Source organism: Echinops telfairi, unplaced genomic scaffold, assembly GCF_000313985.2.
Source record: "Echinops telfairi isolate 266 unplaced genomic scaffold, ASM31398v2 ScPeMD7_2;HRSCAF=8, whole genome shotgun sequence".
NCBI lineage: Eukaryota > Metazoa > Chordata > Mammalia > Afrosoricida > Tenrecidae > Echinops > Echinops telfairi.
In genome coordinates this window covers 25,498,624-25,520,176 of record NW_022103898.1, presented here as the reverse complement: position 1 = coordinate 25,520,176, position 21,553 = coordinate 25,498,624, and the positions used below count along the sequence as shown (strand labels likewise).

Sequence of the window (21,553 nt, the reverse complement as noted above, 5' to 3'; positions counted from 1 at the left end):
CCACATTGTGCACCCAAGAAGTGACTGGTGGATTCAAACCACCAGCCTTCTGATGAGCAGCCGAACACTCTGACCATTGTGCCACCATGGTTTCTTAGATATAAAATACCTGTGTTTTAATCCAAGCCTAAAAATGATGTCCGTTGATCTCTCCCTTGCTCTTTTTCTGCTCCCTAAACCTCACAAGCAGAACAGATCAGGTGATCCTAAGAGCCTCTAGCATGCTTTCATCGTTTTAAAAATCAGGATCGCTTCACTGCACAACAGGGGGACACCAAGCACATCATAGTCCAGGCAGCGCCACCCTGCACAACGTCTGTCCAGGTGAGAGCACAACCAACGGCAAATGTGAAACCGGTCTGCATCCTGTGTGCTTTTTCTAGGAGAGAATATTACCTTCATTGCCAAAGTGAAGGCTGAGGATCTTCTTCGAAAGCCCACTGTGAAATGGTTCAAGGGGAAATGGATGGACCTGGCCAGCAAAGCTGGCAAACACCTGCAGCTGAAGGAAACCTTTGAAAGGCATAATCGGGTATGGCCCTGAACTCCCAAACCCTGGGGCTGAGCTTGCTCTTTCTCTCTGTATGGGCATGAAGGTAGGTCAGTTTCAGGTTCACCTTTGAGAGATTCAGCCCCAGACAATCTTTCCTAATCTCTACACTCTGCTGTGCCCGGGGGCTCTATCTCCTCTACTGAGTTAGATGCCCTGCCCTGTCTAAACACTCGCATCTGGAAGCCAGAGCTGAGGAATGTGAAAGGAATCATTGTTGCAACAAGGTGACATCTTTCCGTGTACAAGGTGGATGCGAAACGTGCGCGTGTGCATTTCATTGCAGGTGTACACGTTTGAGATGCAGATCATTAAGGCCAAAGAGAACTATGCAGGGAACTACAGATGCGAGGTCACCTACAAGGACAAGTTTGACAGCTGTACATTCGATCTTGAAGTGCACGGTAAGAACACTCGCTTTGCCTCTTGTAATATAATTTTTTTAGGAGTTCTGAGAGGATGGAGAAGAAGGTAATCTTAAACCATGAAATTATATTTGGGGCGGGGGGTCAAGAGGATCCTTTAAAAATTGTGTGTTTTTGATTGTGGCGGTATCAACAAGCCAGTTGAATGAATTTGTCATGGGATAATGTCAAAATGGAGCTGAGGGAATGAATTGATAAGTACTTCTGGTCAATGCTATCTTCAATCTCCCAATGAAGGAATGTCATTTTTTGAGGTTGTTGTGACCACGGACTGAGTACCTGTTGCATTGGGCCCTCATATTTCACTCAGACTGAGGATAAGGTGATGTGGGATAAGGACGCCAGGAGACCCAGGGGGCAGGGAGAATTCCTCTCAGGACTAATGTCGGGAGTGGAAGTGCTCCATCCATTCGACCTATATGCTTCCCAGAGGACATTCAATAGGGATAAACAGAGTGCCGTGCATTTCATTTGAAATGCATAAGAATACAAAGGGAGTGTTGACTGGGCAGTAATGATGAATCCAGGATGGTACAGGGAAGCGTTTGCAATGGATGAGTTGAAACAGAATGCGTCTGACTTGTGGGATGTAAGACTGGTGAGCAGCTGTAACCCTTCGCCTCAATCACAATATTCAAAGTGCAGTACAGCTGCAAAGACGAAGCTATTGTAATCTTACACTGAGCTAGAACAAGTGGTGTTATTTCTAGATAGAGGAAATGATACCCCTCACTGCAACATGCCACTTGTTCCACATTTGGGGTGATGGCTTTTGGTCCTGGGAATCATACCTCAGCCTGAGTTGCTTCTGAGTCCAGGGAATGGGAGGAGGCAGAGGCCAGAAAGCATGTCTTATTGAGCTGGAGCCACAGCCAGGCACACGGGGACCCTGACAAGTAGCAGAAAAGCGGTCACACAGTAGAGGGGAAAGGACTTCCCCATTTTTCTAGAAGTTTAGGGGGCATGAGAATCAAAAGGGGGGGATGATGAGAAGGCACATTTTGTCTTAGCAATAGGAAGAGCTCTTTCGCTAAGGCTATGTGGATGATTGGGAAGGTTAGAGATTCCTGCCCGCTTCCTCCCCTGCCTTCACCCCTTCCTGGAGATGTCAAGCAAAGGTTTGACGATCATGGGTCAAGGACAAGGTACTGTTAAGATTTCTCCATTCAGTGGGAATCTGACCTTGAGCAGCTGTTCTTTAACTTGACCGGGCTTCTCTAAATATCACCGGGAGGACTTCTAAAAATACTGATTCCTGGGTGCCCATCCAAATGATGTCTGTGAGAATCAAAATCCCCAACAGGGAGAATAAGGCAGCAGGATATTTGTTGAAGTTCCCCGGGCAGTTCTGGTGGGTGCAGGTAGACTGGATAACCTCTCATTCACGGATTCTGTGTGAGGCGGGGCGTTCCCATGCTGCAGCAGCCCAGCCACAGAGGCAAGCCACCCCTCCCCTCTTCATCTGAGAGAGCCCCACAGCCCACGAGCTAAACCTAAAGCTGCCTTCTTAATGGCTATTTGTTTTCTTTCCTTTCCAAGAATCCACTGGGACAACTCCAAACATTGACATCAGATCTGCTTTCAAGAGAAGGTAACTTCAAAAGGGGGCATCTAGGTAGCTTCCCCTTCCTCCACACTCCAAATCGCAATCATTTTCCCTATCGTCAAACAAAACCATGTGCCCGTGTATCTCATGCCAATCAACAACACAGTGATCATTTTTGAAAAATAAAGATGTAACGTGAGTCTATTCTTATGCAGCTTGTTCTCTAATTGCATTATTTTTGATCTAATGGCAAAACTATATCAAGGGACACACTTTGTATGACATCAGTTAAGTCAGAAAATCTTTATTCATGTTGCTCTGCATGGAGAAATCACTTAAGGAGTTATTACATCTTGTAGCCAGAAAAACAACAATCAACTAGCTTCTTCTTCTTTTTAAAAAAAATCATGTTATTGGGGGATCATACAATTCTTATCACAATCCATACATACATCAATTGTGTAAAGCATATTTGTACATTCGTTGCCCTCGTCATTCTCAAAACATTTGCTCTCCACTTAAGTCCTTGGCATCAGTTCCTCATTTTTCCCCCTCCCTCATGAACCCTTGATAATTTATAAATTATTATTATTTTGTCATGTTTTACACTGTCCGACAACTCCCTTCACCCACTTTTCTGTTGTCTGCCCCCCAGGGAGGTGGTTATATGTAGATCCTTGTAATTGGTTCCCCCTTTCCACCCACCCTCCCTCCACCCTCCCATTATCACCACTCTCACCACTAGTCCTGAAGGGATCATCTGTCCTGGATTCCCTGTGTTTCCAGTTCCTATCTGTATCACCTGGCTTCTTATGGACATAAGCTCCCCCCCAAACAGTGGCCAATTCTACAGGAAAGACCACTGAGTAGAAACAAGGAACACGGTAGAAAGGCAGGATATAGATGTCTACTGGGTTTATCCTACACCTGCTAAGGCCGAACAACAAGGGTCAAAGAATAAAAATGGGGGGGAAAATAACCGGTTTGAAAGAAATGTAAATACCCCTGATTTTTCATTATCTTACTACCATATTTTCCCATATTTCAGTCTTCCATATTATGAATTATTTAATGTTCCTGTTCTTCTGAAGATTGATTCCATATCAGGTTTTGTTAAAGAGAGAAAATCAAATGAAAACATTTGCTTTGGTCTGTTGACACAAGGTTCATTTCCCTCTAGAAATTGTGAATATCTCAAAATCTTAATGATTTAAAAAAGAAAGTTATCTAATACTAACTGGCCAGCCCATTGGTTTTTAAAATGAGTAAATCCCATTTCTTTCCTTCCACCTTTCTTTCACTCCACACTCAGCAAACACCTGACGCTAAGGCTGCGTTCCCTCCACATGCAAGTCTGTTTTAGGAGAGATGGGTCTTCTCCCAATACCTGCTAGTAATGACATTTTGAAAGCCTGATTTAAGTTCCAGCCTGATAACGTATGTGTCATGCACACTGTTTTTAAACCCACGGACTCTTTTCTTAGAAACCATACTAACATTTATAAAGAGCAGGAAACAAAATCTTCATTCAAAAAAATTAAACATGTAAGTAAATACGCAGTGTCATCTAAATGTCAGCTCTATAGCTTCTGTTGAAAGTTTCCATGAAATCCCGAAGGTGGCTGCATGCCTATTTTAAGATGCATTTCTCCATAGAAAACCCCTTTGGAAAATGGCCAATAAAGGATTCATGAATAGTCCTAAAACAAACTAAAAAAAACAAAAAGGTTTCATGAAAAGATCAGAAGGATTTGTACCTTTAAAACAGAAAGGAATGCATCTCTTACAAAGCTCGGTGCCAGCGCCACTTTATGTTATGTTGGCATCACAGCTCTGATTCATCAACTGCCGGACACAAAGAGGTTACCTTTGGAATATAAGGCTTTGCACTTATATATTTGACAATGGTACGCTTTGTCCTGTAAGGCAGAACCAAGCCAATCTCTGTCTCACCTGAATTACAGAGATCAGCAAAAGTCCTTTGATTTTTACAGAGGTATGTCCCCAGAGCCCCCAACTTGCAAAAACAAAGTACTTTGTGTTGCTTGGCATAAGTGCATTTGTGTTGCTCGGTTTGAACACAAATCCAAGCAGTTTTCTATACACAATCTATATACATTGTGTCCTCCAAAATCGTCGACTAACACAAGGCCCCCTTGGTCAACTTTTCCACAAGTACATATGCCAAAAAACTTCAGATGTCACTTGTGTGGAAAGAAACTGTTTGTGTTGATTTTGTTCCATGGCTTACGTGCTGGTACAAAATTGCATATTTGTTACCTGTAGTGTTTGGGGGAAATGGTTGTGTATGTGTCTCAGCATTAAACCCCAATTTGCTTTTCTTTTGTTAATGACAGTGGTGAAGGTCAAGAGGATGCAGGGGAACTTGACTTTAGTGGTCTCCTGAAACATAGGTGAGAATCAAGTGATGGACTGAGGCGCTGTGGCCTGGAAACCTCTTAGATGCCCACACAGAGAAGTCAAGTTTAAAGTGGACGTCTTCCAAGGAATTTTTCCCACCTGAAAATGTGTCTTGCTTATAGAATATAACAGAGTCAACTAAGGAAGAGAGCAAGCAACTGCCTACTAATCTGCATTTAGAATGTTCGCCGGTGCTTTTCAGCTTCCATTTCCAATGTCTGCAAGTGTTCACATGTCTTCTTAGCTGGGGATGGAGAAGATTCGAGAACTGGGACAATACATACACACAGAAAGCTCTAAAGCTTTATACATGTTTCCTTCTTAGAACTGAATACAGGCGGTATTCTCCTGCTTTTGATATGTTTATTTTACTAAAAAATCAATAGCAGAGCTTTGCTAAAAGTATCTGCAGGTATATAAGATATAGACATAGATATATGGCATTTATAAGGGAGAATGGCTCTAATATATTATTTCTATTTATAGTGTTTCATCAAACCTAAGGCACCATTGATTTAAAAATACACCAATATTGTATGCGCCACTAAATAATGAAGTATTGTCCTCTCTGAGACTTAGTTTGCACATCTGTAGAAAGGGTGAATAAAAACTAGAGAGTTATTGTGAAAATAAAATTAATTCTGTATGGACCATATAGTAGGAATCAAATAAATATTCACCTCCACTTCCATCATTAGAAATGTTAGATTTTCCCTGAAAGAGTGTATATTGTCAGATCTCTCTCTCTCTCTCTCTCACACACACACACACACACACTTTTTTTTTAAGTGAGAATAGATGATTGTCATGGTCTGACTAAGAAGGAAACGGAAATAAAAAGCAGACTAGGCCTACCAGTAATTTGGTAATTTTCATAGTGTAAGAAATCTATATGATTAAAACAACGAAAAATAAATAAATCACTTTTTAAAAATGGGTAGCAGCCTAGCGTGACCCCAGTTTTCATTTTCTTCACATCCCCAACTATGATTCTGATTCATATTTAAGGTGTTGTTAATATATGACTGTGTTTATTTAATAGACTAATCCACTGGCACAACTTTTAGAAATCATTGTTTTCCTACCAATTTGCAGATTGCATGTGTTTCCAGTGTCGTAATGATCTGAGGTCACCATTTCTACCTCCTCCAAGAGTGTGTGAAGGATCCCTGGTGGCCTGGTGGGTTACAAATTGGCCTGCCAACCACAAGGTTAGCAGTTCAAAACCACCAGTCCCTCCATGGGAGAAAGAGGAGGCTTGCTGCTCCCATAAAGAGTTAAAAGTATCAGAAATCCTGAGACAGTTCTACTCTGTCCTATATGTGAGTCGCACTCAACTTGATGGCGGTGAGTTTGAGGGTTAGAATCGTGTGACCAAATCCCCGTCAGAATAAGCATCATTCTGACCAACATTGGATACACCAAAAGATCTTCCTACCCTCAACAAAGCCAGCTTGTTTCAAACAACCATCTGTGAAACCAGAGTAAATCTTTTGGGCAGGACCTTGTTTGAAAATTTGACCTATATAAATATTTGAAAGTTTTATTCTACATAAAATTTCTGTAACACCTTTGTACTTCAACGGGATCATGAAGTTACAGAAATTTTTATGTAAATGAAAGTACTGTTGGCATTATATAGGTCTACCCCAGTGATTGGAAAGGAACTGGGGGTGCCTTTACTGCAACTGGATTTTTCTCCTCACTGTTGCTTAGCATGGAGCCCCATTGGCGTAGTGGTTACATGTTGGACTGTTAACCACGAGGTCAACAGTTCAAAGCCACCAGTCACTCCATGGAAGAAAGACAGGGCTTTTTACACTTGTAGAGAGTTATAGACTCAGAAACTCACAGCAGCAGTTAGTTCCATCCTGTTCTATGAGTCGGAACTGACTCCATGGCAGTAAGCTTGTTTTTTTATTTAATGGCTTAGCATAGCAATGCAGACAGGGTTCATGTGAAGCCACCGTGGTAAGGAAAGATATATTCCGGATGATTTAAACACATGCTACAGGTCAGAGATTTGACCTCACCCTCAAATTCCAATGTCAGGACAACTTATGCTTTCCAATCTCTCCATTAGAAGTCTAGAGGGTGCAATGATCATTTCCGTGAGATGGAGACAATGCCTGCGGCTGGAGTTTTTAAGAGGAACGTTTTCTTGCCTGTGTTCCCTAGGCCTTTCCCAGGTTCCAAATGGGCCAATGACTTCTCACAGCCTCTCATTGTCCAGATTTGTCCCAGTGTTCTCCAGAATTGGGCACAGAGCCTCAATTTACATGACAATGTCAAATAGAAATTCAATCTTTAGAAGTCACTGTCGCCAACACCAACTCCATATTAAGAATTTATATGCTCTTCCTGCCCTGTCGTTTACCCTGGATTACAATCCAGTATTTCCGTTTCAAAGTGCATGTGGCCATAAAGAAACTCTGAAACAGGTGGAAGGAATGTGTCTTTGAGATGATACACCACCTAGCTGGATCACGTGACTATTTTCACATCAATGTAGGTCAGATGGTTTGCTCAGTTTTCCTGAAGAATCGTAACTATACCAGCAATGCTCACAGTAAGTAGTTCCCTGTCGAACATCCAGAGTAACCCGAGAAACATATCCAACTAAGTAAGTAACAGCAAGAACATCTAGCCAGCGAAGGAGATCAATTTAAATGATATCTTATGTGTTTACACTAAAACTTTTTACTGGGAATTATTTATTCCTGCATTTGGGTTTCATTTGTAGCTTCAGAATAAGGGCAGACACATGAAGTTTAATTCTTCAAGTTCCGTATCCTCTCCGGTTGGGGGTCCAAATCAGGAACCATCATTTTCATCCTTATACCCATTGCTGAGTACACTAATGTTACTTTTCTCTTTTGTTTGTAGACTCCTAAGCCATATGCTTTACAGTTTCATATTACCTTACTTCTGTTTTAAGAGTTTTATTGACATATAACTACATAGTGTCACTTTAGTTTATTTATGATTTAACTTCAACCTGCTTCCAAAAACATTCCAGGCCATTCTCTAATACAAAATAGGCTAGAATTAATGGTTTCATTCCCCTTCTCCCCTGACAATTTAGAAAATAACAATTCTTTTTTTAAAATTGTCTCCACAAATATCATCTGAATGAAACCATGGTGATTTCTAATGTTTATTCATTTATTTATTTATTTATTTATTTTTTAGTAAGCAGCACAAATAGTTCCTAGTTACCACAATGGTAGGAAAATGCTATTTTCAAAATCCATAGGTTGAAAGGCTGGATTTGTAAAATTCCCAAATATACAGTGCATATCAAGGAAGGTAGGAAAGAGATCCTTTTCTCCCATAGACCTTTTTAACCATGTAAGCCCTTAAGTTCTTCATCCACTTTTCCAAATGAACTCAATAACCATATTATAAATAAACTGCTAGCATGCTCAAAATCCCACCTTCTAATCAGACTTCAAGTTGAAAATAAGTAGAAGTGGGTATTTTCAGGAAAATGCCTGATTACCTCCTCACCCCCAAATGATTTTGAACTAGGAAAAACACAAGTGTTACTAAAAAGGCAAATAACTTGATCTTTTTTACATTTGGAAGTTTCCCCAAGCCTTGGGCAAAGCTGGACTTCACTTCGCTCTTAGGTACTCAGGCCTTGAAGCAAAGCTTTCAATCCTGAACTGAAAAATTGGGACCGTGCCCCCCTGTCCCTCTTTTCAAGGCCAATGCTGCTACTAAACCTGGCAATGCTTCGTCCCCGGTTAGGGAGGTGAAGCAGCAGGAAGAAGAACCCGAAATAGACGTGTGGGAACTGCTGAAGAACGCGAATCCCAATGAGTACGAGAAGATCGCCTTCCAGTACGGCATCACCGACCTGCGCGGCATGCTCAAGCGGCTCAAGCGCATGCGCAGGGTGGAGAAGAAGAGCGCAGGTGAGCGCGACCGCCCCGCCCATGCTCCAGCTCTGGGGGGCCTGGTCTGGGGCTGCTTGGAAGCGCAGGAGCTCCCTTGACTGTTGGAAGGTGGCAGACCACAGGTTTCATTTCAGAAACAAATGTCTCAACAAAGCAAGCCACGCCATATTTTGTTTGTTTCCCAGTGCTCCTGAAAGTTACACCGGCCAGGCGTTCTCAAACTATGGCCCGAGGGCCACGTGCGGCCCGCTGAGGACATTTATCCAGCCCTCCGGCTGTTTTTGCCCCATCTGATTTTTTTACTTCAAAATAAGATATGTGCCGTGTGCATAGGTATTTGTTAATAGTTGTTTTGTTTCTTTTTTTTTTTAACTATAGTCCGGCCCTGAGGGGTCTGAGGGACAGTGAACTGGCCCACTCATTAAAAAGTTTGAGGACTCTGGCAAGACGATTAGGGACTCTGGGTGGCATTTGGGGTTACTATAAGGTGACCAGATTTTAGCATTGGTAAAGCGGGACACCATTGATAAAACTCATATCCTGGCAAAATAGCCACATGGCAGCCGAAAACCGTATACCCTAGCTTATCGTGCATTCTTTCCAAAACTCGGGACTTTTTAAAAACGCTGCAGGACGTGGGGAAAAAATTGTTAAAAATCGGGACTGTCCCGCCAAAAGCGGGAGGTCTGGTCACCTTACCTTAGAGATTGATTTTATAGCCTTGGAAGCCTGGGGGTGGGGGTTGGGGCACAATTCTACGCTATCCTGTTGGATTACTGAATTGCAATCAAAAGACTTGGGATCACATGATGGTAGTGCGTTGGCAGTTTTGGTAGAATATTATAGGGGAGGGGGGGGAGACTTTGAAATACTGTGAGAATTACCAAAGTAGGACCCACATACAAAGTGTACACATGCTGTTGGAATAATGGCACCTGTAGACAAGCTAAAGGCCGGGGTGCCACAGAAAGTTCGATTTGTGAAAAGACTGTCTGCTGAAGCGCCGCACAACTAGCCCCTGCCTGTTCAAGGGGGCTTCCGGAAGTGGCTGGAAAAACAGGGCAATCATTTTTAAAGCCTTTTCATTCATTTTTTTTCAGACATTTCTTCCAATGGTATGCGCCTTCTCTGGGTTTCTTTTTTAAGCCCTTTATTTATTTATATATAAATAAAATTCTAAACTCTAAAGGATAATGTGGAAGATTCTCCCTCACTCTCTTTCTCCCCCACCAAATTCTTTGAGTTTCTTCCCCTCCCCCTCCCCCATTTATTTTTACGTTGTCACGCATAGAAAGGCTGTCAGGCAGAAGCGGGGGGTTAGCAGGGCAGGTGAGTGGAAGGATATTTTCAACTCATCCGATATGTGCACATACATACAAATGTCGATGTTGTTTCTCCCAGCTTTTTCCAAAATCCTCGATCCTGCGTATCAGGTGGATAAAGGAGGGAAAGTAAGGTTTGTGGTGGAGCTGGCAGATCCGAAGTTGGAGGTGAAGTGGTTTAAAAACGGTCAAGAGATTCGACCCAGTACAAAGTAAGTGGACTTTAGAATCATACACCAGTCGTTCGACTTCATTTCCTTTAAGAAAGGGACAGGTTAGAGGTAGAGCTGTAGGGTGAACATTCATACAGTGGGAGGGTGAAAACTGAAGTCACTTTCCATGTACAAGGGGCTTCAAAAAGTTCGTGGATAAATGGAATGAAGGATCACGGAATTTCCCCCATGAACATCTTGAAGGCCTTCATATTCTGGAATCTCCCAAATGATAGCGCGAGGTAAAGGAAAGCTGATTTGATGTTTTCGTGCTACACAGACTATGTATTCCAGGTGATGCCTGTCTGTGGCAGTGTGCCGCTCTGAGCGGTTATGTGGTGGGCTGCTCACCATAAGGTGGGCAGTCAGTCCTGGGGACAAAGAGGAGGCGTCTTCTCCCGTCAAGAGTTACAGTCTCAGAAACCCACACAGGCCATTCTACCCCGTCCTGTAGGGTCACCGTGAGCTGTCTTTGACTCGATGGCAGTGAGTTTGTGTTGTTTTTTGTTAGGGTGTGTGGGAGCCGTGGTGGCACATTGGGCTGCTACCCACAAGGTCAGCAGTTCAAAACCACACAGGAGGAAGAGGAGGCTGTCTACTCCTGTAAAGAGTTACAGACTCAGAAACCCACGGGGGCCGTCCTACTAGGAACTGGAATAGACTCGGCGGCAGTGAGAGGGAGAGACTGCGTGTGGTGATTTCAGAGCATGGCCAAACGTCTCCCCACTCTTAAAACTAAACGTTTTGAAAAACAGATTTGATATATCAGCTGAAAATCACACCTTTTTATTCTTGGCTTTTGTTTTTCCAGAACGGCATCTATGTACAATAATGGCTGAGCACCTTTTTATACTCAGTTAAGGCCTTATCGTGAGTGTTTCACAATAGTCCATTTAATAGACCCATTTATTGTTGAGATCTACTAGAACCTGAGTCTAAGCTTGTGCTTCATAATGCCTGGCGCAGCTCCCCAAGGAGAGAGACCAAATAATCCCCCTGTCTGATGGAATCTCTAGTCTGTTATGAAACTGCTTTGCAAGAGATCCTTCCCAGCCTGAGAGATTTTCAACTCCAATGTTTTGTTTTGTTTCAAATTAACAGGAGCCACATGCACATTATTCAAAGACTTTAATCCTGGAAATCCACCCCTTCTGGAATATAATCAGATGGCTTCCAATTACTTAATATGGCCGATCCTACAGGGCGGCTTTGTGATGATAATGTTCATACCTCATGAACAGCTCTGGAAGACCATCTGAGTTGACCAAAATGTAATTCTGATTGGTTACCTATTTCCTTAAAAATGATATTTAATGCTTTGCTCCTGAAGCCTCCTTTCCCCAAAGCTAATTCCCACTCCCCGGTCCTCCCTTAGCCTTCTAGTCCGTTAAAATGTCCTAGTGTGCTCATCTGTAATCCAAGTTATGATCATGGAATTTTGGAATCTTCTTGCTTCTAGTTTTCTCTTTCTAAATGCTCAAGTCCTTTAAAAAAAAACACACATAGACGATAGCCGTGGTGTGATGGTAGTCCTTCTCATTGCAGAGTGCATCATGCTTTATAGAACTATGTTAGTGATTATGGTCAGACGGTTGCCTAAGTTATATCATAATTTGTCCACTCAACACCATCTGTTGCATCCCTGGATTGGGCAATGAACAATTAAGCAGCAAAAACATGAACATCGACTTATATTCGAAGTGAAAACCTCATATGAAACTGTCACAAAAATTAAATAATCGATGTGACTATGTTTCCTTATATTATTATAATGATGACATTTTATTTTTGTGTTCATTTGACTTCTCAGGTATGCCACCTCATTGGTGTATTAAAATGTTCTGTCTGACTTTCAAGCAGGACTTTTTTAAAGCCTAATTTGCAGGCCAGAAAAAAAAAGGGGAGGGTGTGTTGAAATCCAGTTCATGGACTGTCTCTTTTTCTCCTGTTTAAACTAGATACATTTTTGAGCACAAAGGAAACCAACGCATCATGTTTATCAATAACTGTGCACTGACAGACGATTCGGAATATTACGTGACCGCCGGCGATGAGAAATGCTCCACTGAGCTCTTCGTCAGAGGTAAAGTGCAGTTCTCTCATTGCCACAGTTGAGATTGGACTGCCCTTCCAGGGGTAGCGATCAAAACAAGAGCGAGCGGGTGACCGCTCTGGCTCCAGAGCAGAGGGAATTCTGCCTCTAGAAATGGTTTCGGTTGGGCCTTAGATTGCCTCTTTTGGGAAGATCCTTGACACTGGCAGACACTATGGGGTTAAATAGTCAAGTTTGTTACAGACTAGACAAAACCGAGGGGAGAAAAAGCCTGCAGGGTAAAATGGTTCTGACACTAGCCAAGCACTATTTTGCAAGAGAAATGATAGCTTCTCAAACCTGCCAGCTCAGTGAGTGCTCTCCTATCACTCCCTCAGCTGACCACAGAGCTTCCCGGGAAGCTTCCGTAGTAAAAGGGCATCGTCTTTGATTGGCATCGAGAATCCTGAAGCCCATCACTGGTAAAGACGCTGGAAAGAGCCGTAGGGTTCAGTTAAGTCATGTGTCCTGTACTTTTCTGATAATGGGGTCCTCTACTCAGAGACAATTCTAGGTCCTTGTTATTCCTGTAGAATAAGACTCAGAGAGTCTTGTATTAGAGGTTCTCTGTCATCAGGCATGTCTACCCCTTAGTATCTTTGCCAGAAGAAAGGTATTTGGTACATTTGTTTTTGTCTGATCTCTGCAATGATTGTTTACTTACTCTTGGTAAATTAGAAGCATTTCCCCTAACTTGCCAGCTATTTATTTTGCCAACCACAGGCTTTAAAAAAAACCATTTACCCTCTTCTACCTTGGAAACCATAGAATCCACTAACTATTGTGGAAACCAAGGCTCTGTGATAGATGATCCTTTCCTAGTGCCGGTGAACAAAGCAGGACGCAGGAAGCAGGTCTTTAATATTCAATGATTCTGATTTCCTCCCCTTTTTTTCTTCTCACTAGAGCCTCCAATTATGGTGACAAAACAACTGGAAAACACCAGTACTTACTGTGGGGAGAGAGTGGAATTAGAATGTGAGGTGTCTGAAGACGATGCCAATGTAAAATGGTAAGTAACTATCCTGGAGTGTGTCCAGTTTGTATATGAAAAAAGGGGGGTTATTTTCTGAGTTTATAGAACAGGAGATTCAAATGACTTTTAAAAGAATGTCAATCTCATTGTATTTCATGGAGATGATAATAAAACCTATACCAAGATACCAGATTTGTTACTACTTTTTTTATCCTGTGATGCCAATACAAGGTCCAGAAATGGGGGAGGTTATAGGAAAATAGGCAGATATAGCGAAGTCATGACTCAAGCCTAACCAAGTCTGTTTGATGCTGAAGCCCTTGGGTGCTTTTGACCTCTCTGTCCTTCTCAAAGAGTTCTGGTGGCCTAGTGAGTTACACATCAGTTGCTAACCATAAGGTCAGTGGTTCCAACCCATTAGTTGCTGTGAGGGAGAAAGATGAGGCTTTCCACCCATTTAATTCCCAGTCACTTTAATGTTGCAGGACCTCAATGAAATACTATAGCTTTAAAATCACAGATGGCCCTTAAAAATAAAAGCATATGCATACAGTAAAACCTGTTTAAGGTTGAAACCTGTCAGAGAAGGAAAACTCCCATCTTTTCCATCAAAACAAGCAATAGGAAGAAAAGTGCTGAGACTGCACGCTGTCAAAGACAGAAACCTTGCAAGATTCAGAAAAACAAGGCAGTTCTGTTGAGCTCCACTCTCATGGGCTTCTCTCTCTCTCTCTTGATATATCAATATATGTGATTTTTGTGGGGGATATGAGGGAATTTTCTCAGGTTCTTTGTGAGTCTTCTCAAAATTCCATCAGAATCTTCAAATGAAACTGCTTTGTTGGGAAACATTTCAACAAAGTAATTATATCATCAATGGAACCATAGGAATCTACAGCATTTTGTACAGACTAGATTATCCATTCTGGCATGGAAGGGTCACTATCCTTAAAGTGTGTGAAATGGTGCCCTTCTTACTCTTGCTGACCAAGAGCCCAACATGTGGCTTAGGACCACTCTTGGCAGCTTCATCTGACTGATTCCGAGAGAAAAGTGACTTGCCCTCTCTAAATACAATGTTTCCGGTAACAAGGTCATACTTGTTAAAATACCGTTTATAGAGAGTTGGCTCATCCATAGATTGTTTAATTCAACAAATAATTCTTGAGTGTCTGGAATTTGCCTCATACTCTGTGAGCCACTGGAATACAACAATTAAGAAGGCCTGTCTCCTGAATGATCTTTCTAAGTTTTTAAAATTGTGAATATACTTGCATGTTTCTCCAAAACGTCCATTTTGATCCTTTTTAAGGCTACAATTTAATGACAGGGATTGCATTCACCATGCTGTGCAGCCATCAGCATGGTTGAGTTATAAAACCTCTTCCCCCCCACCCCCCGTCTTAGCACCCCTTCAACAAGACTTCCCCAAGTCCCTCCCTCCAGCCCCCAGAAGCAACTAATAAACTTCCATTTCCGTGGGCTTGCCTGTTCTAAACATCTGATGGCTCTTTCATCAGATTTGATTGATTATACTTCATTTGATTATACTCCATGTTTAACCCAGGTTTAAGAATGGTGAAGAGATCTACCTCGGTCCCAAATCAAGGTATCGTGTGAAAGTTGAAGGCAAAAAGCACATTTTGATCATAGAAGGAGCAACAAAGGCCGACACAGCTGAATACTCAGTAATGACAACGGGAGGACAGTCATCTGCTAAACTCAGTGTTGACTGTACGTAAGACGTCCGCATATCTTCAAGTGGCGCTTGCCAAGAATTGGAGTGCTTGTTACTTCTGGGAGTGTTTGTTAATTCTGTTTTAGGCAAGCTTCCATCCATTTGATTCCCACTTGTGGTGAGTTTAAGATGTGAAATGAGATTCCCCTTTAGCTGGTTTGCTATGTCAGATCAATCGGGTTCTCTAAGAAAGGAACGCAGCAGTTTCATAGAAGGGCACTGGGTAAGTCTGGGTACTTTAGAGGAACAAATCCACAGAAACCCATATGTATAAGAGAGAGTTTTATATAAAGGGTAAGTGCGCATCAAGAAAACATCCCAACCCAGTGCTGCCCAAGTCCACAAGTCCAACATTAGCCCATATGTCTGATACCAATCCACAAAGTCCTCCTCCATCTTAAAAAACACATACAATGACGCCGACTGCATGATGAAAGGCGAGTCAGTGAACGTGTAAGCATCTCAGCGCTGGCAGAGGTCTCCACACAGCTGCTCCAGCACCCAGGGCTGCATTGGGGTAGTTCCATGTGGCTTCTCCTTAGGGATGTCTCGCAGGAAGTGAGCCTTGCCAGCTGAAGCAGGGAACTAGGTAAGGCAGCTGCACCCTGGTCCAACCATAACAAAGCAAGAGACCCAAGAACTAGAAAGTTGAGGCTCACTGAGCCATTGTTTCTCTCCGCCCTTCAATTAACCCCACATGTGTTTATTGGCCAGGTTGGCACAATAAACTTTAACTATCTCAGGCACCAACGTTGGGAAGTGTTTTTGTAAATCTCCTGCTAGAAAAGTTACCCAGATGATTATGGAAGATTTTATCCCAACACCATATGAATAAATATTGAATACTTGGAATGACGTCAAATCCTGATACTGCCGGCTGAATCCATAAGCAAACTTATTACTCATATGTTAGACAAACATTCAACACTCTACAATTACGTTTCGATTGAGAAGAAAGCACTCAAACCAAAGGTGCTTCGGTCTAAAAGAACTTCTTAAGAGCTTCTCTGTTTAGGGGCTTCAGAAACGTGAGGGCTTGAATGTCCCTCTCCAAATGTCTCCAGCAGTAATCAGTTCTCAATGTCAGTCTGTCCGTTTGGCTATGGCACATTAGTACGTGCCTTGGGATAATCAGGAATGCATGCTGTCATTGTTAGGTGCTGTGGGGTCGATTTTGACTCGTGGTAATCCTATGAACAACAGAACAGAACACTGCCTGGTCCTGTGCCGCCCCCACAACTGTTCTTATCCTTGAACCCTACAATCCAGCTTGTTGGAGCTCTTTCACTATTTAACTGTGCCTCTAGTTTACCCCGCATGATCTCCAGGGACTGGTCTCTCCTGACAACGTGTCCAACATTTGTGAGACGAAGCCTCGCCATCCTTGCCTCGAAGGACCATGGCTGGTTGAACTTCCTCCCAAACAGATGTGTTTGCCCTTTTGGCAGCCTATGGTACTTTCAAAATATCAGGGTGAAGCAAGCAGAGAAGAAATTCTGCTGATTTCTTACTGTTTTCTTTACCTAAATACAATTCATATGATCACCGAATTATTCAGAAGCACTCTCAAATCACGTTGTCTTTTGTGGACTGAAGTTAGTTTAGTGTGATATCAAAAACATGTTCAGCCATTGACAGACACGGAATATTTGCATCCATTTAAAGTCATTCTTGTCAGTGCTGGTGCGATGTATCGTATCCATTCCTGAATTTCACCACTGTGTGCAAAGCCACGCAATAAAAACCACGGGGCGTATGAGGACAACAGGGCTGAGGTACAACCCTCCAAAACTTTGTTTCAACAACACATTAAATTAAAAAGAAAAGGGGGGAAATTCAGGAATGTGAGGAAAACATGCGGAATCGTTGCACTAAAGCAAGCCTGCTGCCATACAGTCAATCCTGACTTCTATGCCAAGCCAGCCTCTTGCTATCGAGTCAATTCTCACTCATAGTGACCCTCGTGGCATAATAGATTAACATTGGGCGACTAAACACAAAGTCAGGGGTTCGAAACCACCAGCCACTGTGAGGGAGAAAGATGAGGCTTTCTCCTGTGGTAAAAAGTTATAGTCTCAGAAACGCCACAGGGGCAATGTGATTCATACTCATTTTTGGTAGGCTTGGGAGCTTTGTAAATCTTTCCTAGAAGCAGATAGCCTATTCTTCCTCCTGAAAAGTGGCTATTGGGTTTGAACCTTGCAACTAGCAGCACAACACCTAACCCATAGCACTACTAGGGCTCCTTAAACAGTCACTAAATACTGCCAGAGATACATTACTTGACCTTGAAGTTGGCTTGTGAAAGTGGGTGTCAGCAGGGCTACCATTGATGATAGTGATGTGGCGGCAGGAGGATGACTTGAATCCGATGAGAAAATTGTTACCTCCGATGCGGATGGGTGTGGCCGAAATCACACTTGTGAACTGAGGTTGCTAGCACCTGTGTGAGGTGTGTACATGCCTTGGGTTTTATGCATTCCTAACTGTCTCAGTATTTGCTTAGTTTCCCTCAGGAATGAAAGCGCTCATAAACAAACATCCAATGCCTCAAATGGTTCCCTAAGGTATCAACTAAGGGTATTGGGACACATGAATTTTCAAAGCAAGTATTCTAGCAGAACACTTTCCCTGCCCCACTGTGAAATGACACCATTCTGGCTGGAGTTTGGGATTGGCCTTTGTAATAGTCTATTTATTTCAGTAGGAGCCCTGGGTGCCACAAATGGTTAAGCCCTGGACTACTAACTGAGAGGTTGGTGTGCCAACCCCACCCAGAGGTACCTTGGAAGTAAGGCTTGGCGATCGGCTTCCAATGGGTCATAACTTTGACCCTCTTGTGCAGTGCAGTTCTACTCTGTACACACCGGGTGACCATGAACTGGAAAGGACTAGATGGCACCTAACGGCCACAACGGCTTATTTCCACAGTGAGACCTCTGAAGATATTGACGCCTCTGACTGATCAGACTGTGAAACTTGGGAAAGAAATCTGCTTAAAGTGTGAGATCTCTGAGAACATCTCAGGAAAGTGGACTAAAAACGGCCTCCCTGTCCAGGAGAGTGAACGTCTAAAGGTGGTTCACAAAGGAAGGTAAGCAGTTGAGGTGATCCACAAGTTAGGCCTGGGCCCCATCTCTTCCCGCTCTCTACCCTCAAAATTATGTTTGGTGAGGATGTTTCAAGAGTGGCCAAAGAGGGAAGGGCTACTTCTAGACTTTTGCTTCCAGCTCACAAGAAGGTGTGATTTCTCCATTAGACACCGGATTCCGCCAGGCTTGCTGTGTCTGTATCTCACATGAGAGTACTTTGTGATTTAAAACTTGTTGACTGATTTCCTTCCATAACAACATGAGGCTAGAAGAATGATACTGAATTCTAGTTAAGGAACATATCAAACTGATTGTCCAGTGCTATAGATGAGGCTGTCTGCTCCTGTCAATATTTACAGGCTTGGAACCCATAAAGAGCTATCCTATCCTATTGTGCTATGAGTTGGAATCCACATGGCTGTGCTTTGGTTTGATTTTTGGTTAACGAGCAAATGCGAGATGAAATTTTCACTACTTTTTTATTATTATTAAAAGATCATTTTATTGGGGACTCTTACAACTCTTGTTACAATCCATACATCGCTTGCACCAGGTGAATTTGTACATATGTTGCCTTCATTCTTTTCCAGACATTTACTTTCTATTGAGCCCTTGGTATCAGCTCCTCTTTCCCCCCCTTCCCCCACCCTCATAACCCCTTGATAGATTGTACATTGTTATTATCTTCATCTCTCACAATGACCACTGTCTCCCTTCCCCCATGTTTTCTATTGTTTTAAAAGAGCAAGTTGTTAGTTACCACCGGTCTCTTCCATCTCACAGCAACCTAATGTTGTATCAGGACCATAACAGGTGCCATTGTCATGACCTGTGATATGCCTGAACCCATTGTTGAGGCTATTGTGTCAATCCATCTCATTGAAGGTTCCCCTCATTTACACTGACTTTCTACCAAATGTGATGTCCTTGGAACAGAATATGCTGTAATTTAGATCTCTGGCCTGGGCTCTTAACCGAGGCCCCATGGGCCCCATGCATTGACTTAAAAGAACCCTATAAATCCTCTGAAACTGTACGTGAAATCCTGTGTGAATATTAATGCACACCTTTCTCCAGGAAGGGAGCCCTGGTGGCACTGGCCAGTAAGCATTATAGTCTAATCACAAGGTTGATGATGGTGCAAACCCACCAGCTACTCATCAGGAGAAAGATGTCGCTGTCTGCTCCCTAAAGGATTCACAGCCTCTGAAACCCTGCATGAGGGTTGCCATGAGTTGGAATTGGCTTGGTGACACTGGGTTAATTGGCTGACTGGTTTCTCCAGAGAGAGGATCCATAACATCGTCACTGGTCCAAAGCCCCAGTAAGATTAAAAGCTATTGCTCTTCCATGTATACTGGTACAGATAAGAGCTTGCAACACAGGGAATCCAGGGCAGATAAACCCCTCAGGACTAATAATGAGAGTAGCAATCCCAGGAAGGTAAGGGGAAGGTGGGAGGATAAAGTGGGGACTGATCACAATGATCCGCATGTTACCCCCGCCAAGAGGGATGAAAAACAGAAAAGTGGGTGAAGGGAGACAGTGGTTGGCGAAAGGCATGAAAATAATAATAATTTATAAATTATCAAGGGCTCATGAGGGAGAGAAGGAGGGCAGGGAAATCAAGTATAAAGAAAATGTTTTGAGAATGAGGATGGCAACATATGTAAAATGTGCTTGACACATGGATGGATGGACTGTGATAAGAACTGTAAGAGCTCCCCAATAAAAGGGCTTTTAAACTGTTTCTCTTCAAATGCAAGTCAAATCAAAGTCAAGATTATGTATACTTTGTAATGTCTTGAGAAATTACAGAGCGTGGCATTATTGATGTATTCTTTTTTTAAGCTCTGAGAAGAAAGGACTAATAGATTCCTGCAGACCTAATAATTGGGCTGCTTTTGCAGTGGCAATTCTATATAATCCAAAATGTGGATCAGTATCTAGGATAATTAATGCTTCACTCTCATTTCCCGTCTCCCCTCACCCACGTTCCTTTCTGTATTCCCTCACTCTTATTCCCTCCTTTCCCCTCTTCCAGACTGTAATCAATAGTATGAAAAAGGCCAAATATCTCTTCCCATTAGACCATAATGTATAATCGAAGTCTTTGCAAAATGTAAGACATATGTTTTTCCCATTTTCTTAGAATCCACAAGTTAGTGATAGCCAATTGTCTCATAGAGGATGAAGGTGATTATGTCTTTGCACCTGATGCCTACTCTGTGACCTTGCCTGCCAAAGTTCATGTTATCGGTGAGTACATCCAAGGAATCATTGCAGAGTTCTCATTTTAGATGTTCATTTTTTATTACCTTGGAATTATATTCAAAGCATATGCTATTTAAAGAAAAAATATATTGATTAGCATCCATCACTAACCATAGACAGTGTCTTTAGAAGTCTTACAATGAAGTACTTTTACACGGTCACACATTCCAAAGACTTTGGACCTATGCTCATCCGTGGTCCCTCTTCTGCTCCTTCAGCCAGACAAAATAGCAGTGGCTACTAGCCCAGGTATTCATACGAATATGACTGTCTGATAATGAAGACCCTGTTTGCTATTCCAGACCCTCCTAAGATCATCCTGGATGGTCTTGATGCGGACAATACAGTAACAGTAATCGCAGGAAACAAGCTTCGTCTTGAGATCCCAGTCACTGGAGAACCACCTCCTAAAGCCCTTTGGAGCCGAGCAGATAAGGTTTGATACACCCATGTGCATGCGCACATGCACGCACACACATACACACACTGCATCACATGCTCTCTGATGAAGAGAAAAAGCAAATTAAAGTCCAAGGGCATATTACTTTTGTCCTTTCTTTGAGAAATAAAGGCTAATGACTTTTCAGTAACATTTAATTCATTTACTTTCCATATTTTTACTGTGTGTCAGACATGTTCTTAGGTGCAATGAGTAAGGTCCCTTATCTCTTTCTAATGGGTATCGGGGTAAGGTGGAAGAGAGGGTAGCCAGGAAGTTAATAATTAAATAAATTAATAGAACCACATTCCACTCATCGAGTCAATTCAGATGTATTGCAACCCTATAGGGCAGGGAAGAACTGGCCCTGTGGGTGTCCGAGACGGTGACTCTCTAGGGGAGTAGAAAGCCCTCTCTCTCTCTCCCCGAGACGGTGACCCTCTAGGGGAGTAGAAAGCCCTCTCTCTCCAAGACTGTGACTCTCTAGGGGAGTAGAAAGCCCTCTCTCTCCGAGACGGTGACTCTCTAGGGGAGTAGAAAGCCCTCTCTCTCTCCGAGACTGTG

The 21,553-nt window shown here is 42.7% G+C and overlaps 1 protein-coding gene across 1 annotated transcript in view; it reads left to right on the top strand.

Annotated features, from left to right (window-relative positions):
• The window catches only part of MYBPC1 (myosin binding protein C1), a 79,919-nt gene that overhangs the window by 23,525 nt on the left and 34,841 nt on the right, over positions 1-21,553 (top strand). The window contains exons 6-17 of the mRNA XM_045291264.1: positions 384-532; positions 837-954; positions 2,515-2,566; positions 4,879-4,935; positions 8,696-8,862; positions 10,246-10,378; positions 12,337-12,461; positions 13,377-13,482; positions 15,014-15,180; positions 18,116-18,278; positions 20,429-20,535; positions 20,853-20,986. Coding sequence (XP_045147199.1) covers positions 384-532; positions 837-954; positions 2,515-2,566; positions 4,879-4,935; positions 8,696-8,862; positions 10,246-10,378; positions 12,337-12,461; positions 13,377-13,482; positions 15,014-15,180; positions 18,116-18,278; positions 20,429-20,535; positions 20,853-20,986 — 1,478 coding nt within the window. The remainder of the gene's footprint in view (positions 1-383; positions 533-836; positions 955-2,514; positions 2,567-4,878; positions 4,936-8,695; positions 8,863-10,245; positions 10,379-12,336; positions 12,462-13,376; positions 13,483-15,013; positions 15,181-18,115; positions 18,279-20,428; positions 20,536-20,852; positions 20,987-21,553) is intronic.